The sequence below is a fragment of the Pleurodeles waltl genome, chromosome 3_1, assembly GCF_031143425.1.
Source record: "Pleurodeles waltl isolate 20211129_DDA chromosome 3_1, aPleWal1.hap1.20221129, whole genome shotgun sequence".
NCBI classification, from domain to species: Eukaryota; Metazoa; Chordata; class Amphibia; order Caudata; family Salamandridae; genus Pleurodeles; species Pleurodeles waltl.
In genome coordinates, this window is record NC_090440.1 from 1,973,577,366 (window position 1) to 1,973,589,438 (window position 12,073).

At 40.3% G+C, this 12,073-nt stretch overlaps 1 protein-coding gene across 2 annotated transcripts in view; it reads left to right on the forward strand.

Annotated features, from left to right (window-relative positions):
- The window catches only part of LOC138285875 (multidrug and toxin extrusion protein 2-like), a 724,302-nt gene that overhangs the window by 291,143 nt on the left and 421,086 nt on the right, over positions 1 to 12,073 (forward strand). For both annotated transcript variants that reach the window (XM_069226367.1, XM_069226366.1), the window contains exon 3: positions 4,848 to 4,916. In XM_069226367.1, the coding sequence (XP_069082468.1) occupies positions 4,848 to 4,916 (69 nt within the window). The remainder of the gene's footprint in view (positions 1 to 4,847; positions 4,917 to 12,073) is intronic.

The window sequence follows — 12,073 nt, forward strand, 5'->3', positions numbered from 1 at the left end:
TTGAAAAATGTTATCTTTTCGACCTTTCTGTTATTCAAAATCAAATCAGGAAGAGACTTTTAATCCCAGAATTCTCTTCACCCACTTTCTCAACCAATTGCCTCTCACTAACAGCTGCCAATCCATGCGCGATCCTTCCCACTAACCGACCTATCCCAGCGTGGCTCCAATGACGTCACACTCACACGTACTGCGGCTGACAAAGTCTTGTGACTTGTCCCACCACACTTCAATCTACACAAAACCAATGCAAAAATTGCGATCACTAAACACAAAATCAAAAACCAAATCAGCGGGCTTACTATAGGAACCTTAACACAATCGCTTTAGAAACTTTACGGATTTTTCACTGATGGCTCTCTCTCTTGCAGCTACTTCTTCTTTCTCAGTCTCCCAGATTTGCAAGTAAAATTCCACACGCAAATGTTACTCTCAACTGATCAGTAGATCTGTCCTGGTGCACATAGGATTCGCCAGATCTCAGTCGAAAAATTATTTCACTCAGTTTGAGTCACACTCCGACTTGTCGATCACACCTGATCGATCTACTTAACCAGACAGGTTACAAGATAAAACCATGTGTCTTATACACTTTTCAATATACTACGGAGTCTTAGACCATGGAGGGTCTGAACATCAACAACCACGTGAACAATTTTTTAGCACAAAGCGCCACATGCATGTGAAGTTCGTCGACTTCCCTATTCTTACACTGCAGAGTACGCACACTCCTTCTACAACCTCATTTGGAGTACGCAATCTCCCTAAACCCTCACAACCCTCACATGTCACCTGCGATTTGCATAAGCTGTGAAAGCGCAAAACTCTACTCCATTGACACTGTCACTAGAACATCGAGAACATCCTAAAAAACACCCATTAGCAGGCTCCAAGATTCTGGGAAAGTCATTTCTGGACTTAGAGAAACATTTTCTCTCCAATTAGCATCATTGAAAAATAAAATCCAAATCTCAGTATAAATAAACTCTCAATAGACCAAATCATCAAACTACTACCATCTCTGGGAACACCTATGCGGGCTCTGAAGGAGACGAACTGTCAGTCTCTGCTATTGTCTCTGTTAGTACCTGTTACTCTGTACCGGACGTCTATGATGGGCTCTTAAGGAGACAATCTCTGTTAGCGCATCTGACCTAATAAGTAAACTTAGAAGCGGCCGCGAACAGTTCGAAGAACCTTTTGACTCGCAATTAAGATGTTGCCACCACAACTCCAGTACAGGCAGATCAATAATCCATAATCAATCAGTAACATCAATAATCATTGATAATTAATGACATTAATAATTAATGGAGTCAGTAATTCAGTCATGAATAACCACACCTTTAGTAAAAAAAATATATATATTTCCTTGTATTATCAAGGCTAGTCACATAAATTAATCTCAAAATCAAATGATAAACATACAGAAAAAACACTGGCTGTCCAAACCTGCGAAAGAAACGCAATCTAATCAAAGCTTGAACTATTACACATTCTAAGGTTACAGTGCAAATGAATAATAAGAACAATTGCACAAATGAAATCACGTACATTTAGATTCAGTAAAGAAATACATCAATGTTATTCCCTATCACAGATATTCATTAGTGAGAATCCTTAACTAACACCAGATTACCATCGGCATGCTGGGCTTCATGCAAAACAATTTAGTAAACACAAATTTGGAAAACATTTAACTATGGCTCTATCAAAACAGTGTGGTTGGTACCTAGAAAGAAAAAGCAAATAGGCATAACAAATAACTGTTAAGTTAAATTTCCTAAAACGAATTCCCAAGTCCCTATTGGTCAAGGGAATCGCATGTTCACACTTTGTCCAATAAACTTAAAACTTCAAATCTATGAATTCTACCACTACCCCGTTCACATGTCGCTGATTGGCTTCTCTTGCAATGTCCTCATCTTGTGGCTCGTCAGGTAACAATATTGTTGCAGCTTATACTCAAGTCAGTGTCTCTATTGTTCTTCTCCTCAGAAAATCAGTCTTTACGGACATTACACTCATAATGTTACATTTAGCAAGAACAGCATCTTCTAGCAGTCGGTTCTAATGAGAAAAGACTTTTAGCTACAAGCAAATTTAGAAAGTACAATGGAAAATCACAGTTTAACTCTCTGAACAGCCATTTTATTAAACGTTAAAAAATACAGTTTGACATGAGGCCGGGCAACTAGGCCAAGACCTTTGCTAAATTAAGGCCTACAATTAATAAAGCTAATACATGATGCATAACCCTTAATATGACATACTACTACATTAGTCAAACATATACTCAACATTTTATATTAATAAACTATTAATAGGTATACTTTGTGACCTTTGGCGGCCACTCATCGTGATTATATATTCAAATGTGTGCATTTTTTTCTATGTTATTACATTTTCTACACAAATCCATTACTCATAATACATGAATACTCATTAATATTTTTATTACAACACCTGCGCTAGCACACACTTTAGTTACCAGTAAAGTTTTAAGTGCAAGCAGCACTTCATTTTAAAAAGCTAACGACTGAACACTACTAGCGTGAGTTACAAGTACGTCTCAAATAGGTTGTAGCTTAAATTAAAGTGCAGTTGCCAAAACATGTGAAAAATCAAAGCTCCTTCTTACAATACATTATTCACCTGTGGATTTCTAAGTACATGCTGATGTTAAATATTTGTCATGTAGTACTATCAACAATGTCTAAATAAACTGGATATTTATAAAGTGCAGATAATTATTTCTATAAGTTGAGGGAACATTCTGAGACATTGTACTTTGTTGTTGAATTTATGATGTATAGATGCCTCATAGATGGTTCAAGTTGCAGCATGATTGTGAAGGGTTTAATGGCTTACACTTTTTCTGCTCCTTTCAGGAGTATATGTAGGATACGAAGCATTTCCGCACGTCCTGGTTATTCTGTGTCAGATGAGTTATTTAACTTTGATTTGAATGGTATTCAAGCCTTAATACGTTGCTGGTCCCATTATTATTTACATTGCATTTCTTATGGCCGGAATACCACTATAAATAACAATTTCTATTTATTATATGTGGATGATTTCACAGAAATGCTGCATGCCCTGCAAGGTACGAAACGTTATGCCCTTTAGCAGTACAAAGTTAATGGGGGTTTGGCACAGAGCCAGAGACCAAACGACCAAGCTCTTTTGCCATCCCCCCACGAACAACAACCCTCATGAACACCCACCTTGCATTACATTACATAGTTTTTTATTTTTATTTGTTATGGTTTATTGTGGACGGTCATCCCCCATGTTGCATATAGGTTGGCCACCTGCATACACTTGTGGTCAGCCCTTTGCTGACACTGATCCCACCATGAATGCCCACTGTACTGCATGACTTCCACAGTACTGCTGGTCAACCTTAAAATCTATAGTGCCTTGAAAGTGAAGCTTACACGGCCCCACAGTACTATGGCAGTGAGATTGGAAGTGAAGCTTAGGTGGGAGAAGCTCAGCAGTACTAAAGTACTTAACAGGATGGCCGCACTGGGTCCAGTAGGAGAATTGTTACCTGTGGCACTCATTTTATTTAAATTTTCATTCCATGGGGTGATTTCTTTGAGGCCTCTTCCACACAAGAGAAAATGAGTCAGGGTATTACTACCTGGCTACCAATATCTTTTGTTTTAACTTCAGGTCACGGGGAAGGTGTCCCCGGGCCCTGTGATGGTGACCATAGCATTTCTCTCTGAGTTGGCCAGCAAGCCTGGGACCCGTCCCGCTGTACTGAAAAGGGAGACTGAAAAAAACACTTGATTGACCAATCAAGGGGTGCTATTTTTTAATGTACAGCACTGAGAGACTCCTGAAGGTTCTCCCGCTGGACGAACCATCCAGGCATACCTAACTTTTTAACCCTTTCATGACCACCTCAAGCACCTTTTTTAATGCGAATTTCTCAAAAGCGGCTGGGCGGATTTACACTAATTTCTAACTTTTTGTCAAAGGTGTAATTCTATGCATTTGTTTTTTTCCGTAAATGCTTTAAAACTTTTCCACAAGAATTATTATGGGAAATTATTGCTTTAGGACCCTGCCTTTGTCTCACCCTCCCACTTGACAGATCACCCCGAAGCTTTCTGCGAAGGGGCAGAGGTGGCTGGACTTCTTTTCTGGAAAGTCTTGTGTAAATCATCAAAAGGCGCTACAGGTAATAGTGAAACAAAAATGCTCTTTCTATGAAAACTGTCATCTAACTCTAGCTACACAGTGACGTCTACCACAGTGTTATATATAAATATATATGGCATCCTTACAGAATACAATTATTTTCATACCTCCATAAATCATTTCTATTGTCAGTTTTACAGTTTAACTATTAAATTAGGTTGGGTTGACATTTCAAAACTGAGAGCTCGGACAAAGTGTGGCATGCTTTCTTTTCAGACCATTTCCTATGTTTATACACGCATATTGATGGATGTAGTCCTGCTGTAGCCTACGTGGCAAATTCGACTATTGTGTATACTTTACAGTGAATTTACGCAAATTTCAACTATGCCAATCAGTGGTTTCAAAATGGTAACTCTGTTTTAGTGGAAATAATACATGTAGAGGGGATTGTCCAGTGTTCTCCCACTGTCCAGAGCATACATTTATCATTCAAATACAGTTTTGAACACTGGGGCACAGGAAGGTTACTCTACTTTGAATCACACTTATGTTGGTAAAGAGATAAATCCACTTAGACCTTCGTCTACAATCAACAACTTAGCCATTGAACCCAGATATCATTTGCATATGGTGAATTATGATGTTTGAGTACTTGCCTGTCATTTAATTACAGCCATGTTTCTTTCCAGGTCATGTCCGTCCTGGGTTTTTCTTTCGGAGTGGGATTCTCTGCAGCGGCTGACACGCTGCTATCACAGGTGAATACTGTCCTGATATTTACTTATACTTTATTTTGTGGTGGCTTCCTTGTGTACAATTATGTTAGAGCTGTTCAATATGCGATGGGGCATTAAAAGGCATTCCTTGCTCCCAAGACAGTGGAACTGCTGCCTTTCAGCGACTGCCTTCTTACTTCTGCAGAGCGTTGCCTCCAAATTTGGGTTTCCTTTGGGAAGCATACTAAAGGCATGACATTCTCTGAAACAACAACCCTTGTTGAAGAAAATTCACTGTTTCGCCTACTTGAAATCTGAACATGTGCATTAAGTAAAAATAAGTCAGATATCGCTATGGTTAGCTGCAAAGATTCTACCCTCGCAGCAGGTGAGCATCTATTGCTGCCAGCCCCCCTTTGCATGTCCGTTCTAAAGACAGGTTATACTAAAACATCAAAAGGAAATGTGACAGAAACGAAAACTTGGATAGCACCACAAATGCACTACTTTATCATGTGAAGAAGGTAGAAGACCTTGAAAAGAAATGCATGTACAATAAACCTTAAATGCTGAGTTTGGAAATTCAAAATCCTTGCTTAGATTTGAGAGTGAGGCTAAATATGTCAGAGGTGAAGCAACTTTTACAGCTATGCAACACGTGCATGCAAAAAGACAACTGTTAAAGAAACCCGTGAAATTTCTCAACCTGATTGAAATGCTTGATATTAGTAACCTCCATAGAGACATTTGCTAAAATTTGTCAACTAGCATGTTGTTATTATATAAGTATTATTTCACAATTTAAGAAAATCAAACAAACTATCTGTCCTGATTTCCAGTAGGTTGGTCTGTAAATGTTTATAACTCATGGCAATAATGACATTGTTCACAGAAAAAGGAAAACGTGCTTTTCTTTTTGTATGTTCCCTAGCTGTAAAAGAGACTTTACAACATATTCATTGAAATGCTTTTTAGTCTCCAACAATAGCTGTCCTGTGATCCATGCCTTGAAAAATCAAAAAGCTCTAATTACCAAATGAAAGAAGCATATTTAATGCCTGCACTATATTGCACTTTTGCTAAATTTTAGTTACAAAAATATGAGTTACTGAGTGTGTATTTATGAGATTTGCTATATTTACATTATGAGTCGCGGCAAACCCCTCCACACTGCCCAAGCAGAAGACTCTACAAAGACTTCATAGAGGCAACAGGTGTTAATAATATTAATCCTGGCTTATTTGGATAGCATGGCTCAAGTACAAAGGTGTTCCACAACAAACATATGTGAGGTGGTTTGTATGTTAAAGCATTCACTGAATAATATCATTAGGAACCACGTTCAATTTAAGTGAAACATAATACTAGAAAAAACAGAACATTGTTGAATGTCAGACCAGATTATTATTTATGCATAAAATAGAAAATATTTCTTTAAAATCAAATGTAAAGATTGATGCATTAAAAATTAATGGGAACAAGAAAATAAGTAAAATAACCAAACGTACACCCAGTAGGCTAGTCTGGAAATAAGTGATTCAAGAACTGAGCAACTGAAACTAGTGGTTGAAAACAAGTAGGACCTAATAGGAGCCCTTATAAAAGCAGCGGCGAGAGAACATGGCGGCCAGCTAGGAAGCAGGCTGCTGGAGGTCCTCGCAGGCTTGACGTGAGGTGTGGTTCATAGGTTTTAGAGATGACATGGCATGGCAAAAATTAATCCCAGCTACGTCTACCTGCTTACCATTTTTGCTTGGTTGAGGCGAGGGGCCGTGGGGAGCCGCGGTGGAGAGAACATAGAGGGAGAGCAGACGGAGAAGGTGACACCCAACGCTTGTTTGTTTGTTTGGCGGACTCAAGCTGCGCTGGAGAGACTACAGAATCAAGAGCAGCCGGAACGCGTGGTGCCCATTCCATGCATTCGGGCAGCATGCGGCGTCCGACACGGTCGGGAAGTAATCGCAAGGCTTCCCCTTTGGGGGAGGAGAGGAAGAGGCAGCACAGGCTGCAAACTTAATAACAGTCACTTCAGTGACTGTGAGGACGCCAGGTAGGTGTTGCGCTTGCCGCCTCACATAAGACCAACCCTGCGAAGATTGCTACTGACACCATTAAGACAAGGTAACGAACGTTTTATTGATAATGTTGTTGTACAGCTATTGGAGCCTGTTATAGAAGAGATTTCAAATATAGAAATTAAGAACAGTGTAATGCAAGGTGTCATAGGTTTGACTATTAAGAAGAGAGGAGTAGCAGTGGGAGTTAACAAAGTTGGGCCAACATATTTATTAAGAAGTGAAAAAAGGCCCTCGGGGACTTTGGGGATCAAAGGAGATCTACTTTGTGGTGGGAGTGAGACTCCCCATAATACTGTTGCCTTTGGCGCTTCTAGTAATCAGGAGAACCGAAGTAAGGACTATACTAGACGTAGCGTTAGAGGCAAGGATAAAAGTATTCCTGACTTTAAAGATGAGAGGTTGTTTGGTAAGCGTCGGATTCCCCCCTCATTAAAAACATACTTCATAGTTCTGCCTAATACCACAGACATGGAGGAAAGAGAGCTGGCCCAATGGGGCGAACACATAGTTGAGGTGGGGGAGAGCGAAAGAAGAAGTTCAGGGGCCAACCAAGTTAAACAAGCTGTGCAAATTGTATGCACTACTAACAGATTTCAAGCTCTGGAAGATGCATATTTGTTGGTTGACGCACCTAACATAGTGTTGAATAGAGACTGGCAGGGGCAATGAAATGGTGGGACTTCAGGTGTGGGGGGGATAAATGCCAAAGTCGGTACCAGGAGGATCTAATTTTGGACTCTAAGTACAAATATACTTTAAGATTATTATCTCCGGAGGGAGGAAGTCAGGTAGGAGGACTGGCAGAAGGTCCTTCAATTCACTCCATAACAGACATGCTAAGAGCTATTCCTTTGGAGGTTAAGGGGGGTTTTGAAACCTCGAACATTAATCAAAAAGCGATAGGAGGCCTAAGTCAGGCCCTTGGAGAAAAAATTGATGACCTGGCAGTGAGGACCTCTGCCCTTGAAGAAGAAGTAGAAGATCTGAGGATGGCAATGGATTGAAGTAAAGTGGAAATCCAAAGCTTAAAAGTAGGGGAGGAGAATGTCCTCTCCAAACTAGAATCTCTGGAGAATAATCAAAGGAGGAATAATTTAAGATTCTTTAAGGTCCTTGAAGGTGTAGAAGGGGGGGACTTGAAAGGCTTGGTAGTTCGCCTGATTAAACAAGAGGTGCAAATTGAAGATGCAGAATAAATTATTGCAAAAGATATTCAAAGAGTGCATAGGGATCCTTTCAGGAGACCTCCGAATAGGGATAAGCCTAGAAAATTTGTGGTTAGTTTTCAGACATACACAATTAAAGAAGGTATTTTAGCAGCTGCATTGAAAAACAAAATTGACAGTGGAGGGTACCAAGTTTGAGATAAGGTCAGACTTATCTAGTGTGACATTAAGTAGGCAATGCGAACTGGGGAAGAGAATATATGTGCTAAAAGGGTTAGGAGCAACAGCCCAATTAAAATTCCCAGCCTCCTTGAGAGTAATGGCTAATAATAAAATGCATAACTTTAGATACAGCAGAGAGGTAGACAAATTCATAAAAAAACTTGGAGAAGGAAAGAATGTCTAGCATTTAATACAAGGATGACATTTTTGTAATCAGTAAACACAGGCCTAGCGAGTGACCTCTGGAGGTGTGTTTTTTTGCCTAAATCAAAGGAAATAGGGTGGGTTCCCTCAGGGAGAGAAGGGATGAGGGAGGGGTTTTAATAGAGGAATAATCACAGGGTTGGGGAGCATGGGGAAAAAGGAAAACAAAACTCAAAATAAAAAAAGGAGAAAATAAAAAAGTGTCCTCAGTAGGCATATTTTGGAAAGCTTGAGGTTTGTTGGAAGATTGGAAGATATAGATAATTAGAGGAAATGAGTTGAGGTTTCTGTCCTGGAATATTAACGGCCTAAGGGTAGTTAATAGACAGTAAAGACTGCTGCAATACTTAAGAGACCCCCAAAGTAATGTTTTGATTTGACAAGAAACACACTTGTCTAACGTAGAATGCTCCAATCTATTTAAATCATGTAAATGGGTACAGCAGATTTCAAGCACAACTCAGGCTGGGGATAGCAAAGGGGTGGCTATCATAATTAAAAATCACCATAAAATCTCCTTTCAGGGTGGAGTAGTAGATAAATTAGGGAGGTGGATTATTGGAAAACGAATGGCCTTTGATTTCGCATTTACTCTGGTGGGTTACTATGGGCCTAATAAGAATGACCCTGAACCTTTGGAGGAATTATTTAAACAATTAATACAATTTCCGGACCCTATAATATGGATGGGAGACTTTAATGTAGTACTAAATCACGAGTTAGATAGATCCTCTGGTAGTAGATCAAAGTTTAACGAAAAGATGCAATCTCAGGTATTAATGATGATGTCTCAGTTGGGCGTGAGTGATATATGGGGAGAGAGGATGGGATTAGAGCCGGAGTATACTTACATCAATAAAAAATACAGACATCAATCTAGAATTGACTATGCGTTGGTTGATGGGAATCTGAAAGATTGGGTGGAAGATATAGCTCATGTAGGGGTCCACCTATCTGATCATTCTGCAGTTAATCTGATTATTAGGTTAAAGGGGAGACTAGCTCAGGGTAGGTGGACCTTAGATAGAACCCTCCTAGCAGACGAAGATATTGTAACAGGATTAAGAGCAGACGTGGAGGAATTTTTTAGGATTAATAAAGGGTCATCCTCGTTAGTCGTGGTATGGGATACTTTTAAGGCTTTTTTGAGGGGTCGATTGCTGCAGCCCATATTAAAAAGAAGGTATATAAGGATGAGATCAGCTGATTGTAAAAAAGTACACAGCAAGTAGAGTGGGACATTCTAGATCAAGATCATGAAGAGGGCGAAAGGGAAGAACTATGTAGGGCACACCAGAATTTAAGGTTTGAGCTTCTAGCAGTGATAGATGCAAGGGTCAAAGCAAAATGCAAGGTGAATAGTTTAGCACACCTTGAGTATGGGGAAAATTGTGGAAAATGATTGGCCTGGAACACAAAGACAAATCTGGTGAGGAATAACATAGGAAAAATCTATGATAAAAGGACAGGACAACTTTGTAAGAGTAATGAGGAGATTCAAGAGTCCTTTTGAAATTATTTTGAAGAACTTTATACAGAGAATTTAAAAGTGTCACCAGGGAAGGTTAAAATATAGTTAAAAGATCTTGGGTTAATGTGTTTGAAGGAACAGGAAAATATAGCTCTCAATGAATTAATTGGGCAAGAAGAAGTGCTGCGATGTATACAATCAGGGAAGTCTGGGAAAGCCCCAAGACCAGAAGGGTTACCGGTTGAAATTTATAAAGTGCTGGGGGAAGTATAATAAACTTTTTTGTGAGACTTTGTAATGATACTTTTGAAGAAATAGGTACACTCCCCAGCTCTTGGAAGGAAGCTATCATTAAAATAATTTTGAACCCAGGAAAAATCCCAAGTATTGTGTTTCATATAGGCCAATCTCTCTACTGAATTATGATTATAATATTTTTCCAAAAGTGTTTGACAGATAGGCGGGGGGGAGTTGTAGGTAAATTAATGCATGAAGATCAAAAGGGGTTTCTAAAAGGTAGATTAATGCTTGAGTTTATACATAGCCTGGCAGGCTTTATTGACTTAGCTAGCTCCCAGGAAAAACCTCTAGCATTGATAATGATTGATGGGACGAAGGCATTTGATAGGGTTAATTGGTCCTATTTGAACACTCTGTGTGAAGTCTTTCATTTGGGTAGTAGATATATAAGGGTATTACGGACAATATACCAAAATGCGGAGGCTAAGATTTTAGTTAATGGTAGTTTAACACGTCCCATTAAAATTGGGAGGGGAACAAGACAGGGATGTCCTTTATCATAATTATTATTTAACCTATATATAGAGTCCCTGGCCTGTAAGAGTAGAAAGGAAAATAACATTGTACCATTTAGATGCAGGAGTTGGAGTAGGAAGGTTGCTTTGTATGTGGATGACTTGATGGTGTATACAACAAACTTGAAGCAAACCCTACCAGCCGTTGAAGAACTGACAACAGTATTTGGGGATTTCACAGGATATGCAGTCAACAAGGAAAAAACAGAAGTAATGACATGAAATTTGGAACAAGGGGGTATACCAATTAAGAAGGAGTTGAAATACTTGGGAATTACGATAGTTAAAGATATAGAAAAAATAGCAGAAAGTAATTTTATGAGAAGTATGAAGGAGTCTTGTAAGTTAATGGAAGTCCTGGAGTAATCTCCCTCTTACTATTCTGAGGAGGGTAAATCTCATTAACCCCTTCTGTGCCCAGGACGTAATGGTTACGTCCTGAGGCACAGTGCTGCTGTGCCCAGGACGTAACCATTACGTCCTGTGCACAGAGCCCAGAGGGAGCGCTCTCGCTCCCTCTGTGGGGTTCCCCCCACCCCCCCAAGTCAGGGATGGAAGGGGAAGCCCTTCCCCTCCCACCCCCGACCCCCCCAACCCCCCCTGTGACGCCAGCGCGCGAGCGCGCGCTGATTAGTCACAGGGTCTCCCCCATCGCGCTGGAAGCAGAGCTTCCAGCGCGATTGAAAAAGAAATGCTTTTGCATTTCTTTTTCAATCCCATGGGGGAGGCCCCGAGAGGCTTCAAAGGGAAGGAAATGTATTTCCTTCCCTTTGAAGTCTCTCACAGGTTTCAAAAGCCGGATTGCTTGCAATCCGGCTTTTGAAACCCCACTAGACACCAGGGATTTTTTTTTTTTTCTTGAAATTGGCAAAAGGGAGCGACCCCTTGGGCAAGGGTCGCTCCCAGGGGGGCATTTTTTTAGGAAGGCCTTTTCTGCCCCCCCTGGGGGCAGATTGGCCTATTATTAGGCCGATCTGCCCCCAGGGGGGGCAGAAACCTCTAGGCACCAGGGACCTTTTTTTTTTTTTTTTTTTTTTTTTAGATGAATTCTATTTTTTTAGGTGGGGAGCGATCCCTTAGGCAAGGGTCGCTCCCCTACGGGGCAATATATATTTAGGCCATTTCTGCCCCCCTTGGGGGCAGATTGGCCTATTTTGATAAGGCCAATCTGCCCACAAGGGGGGCAGAAACCATTAGACACCAGGGAGCTTGTTTTTGCGCGCGAATATCACGCAACAAAGCG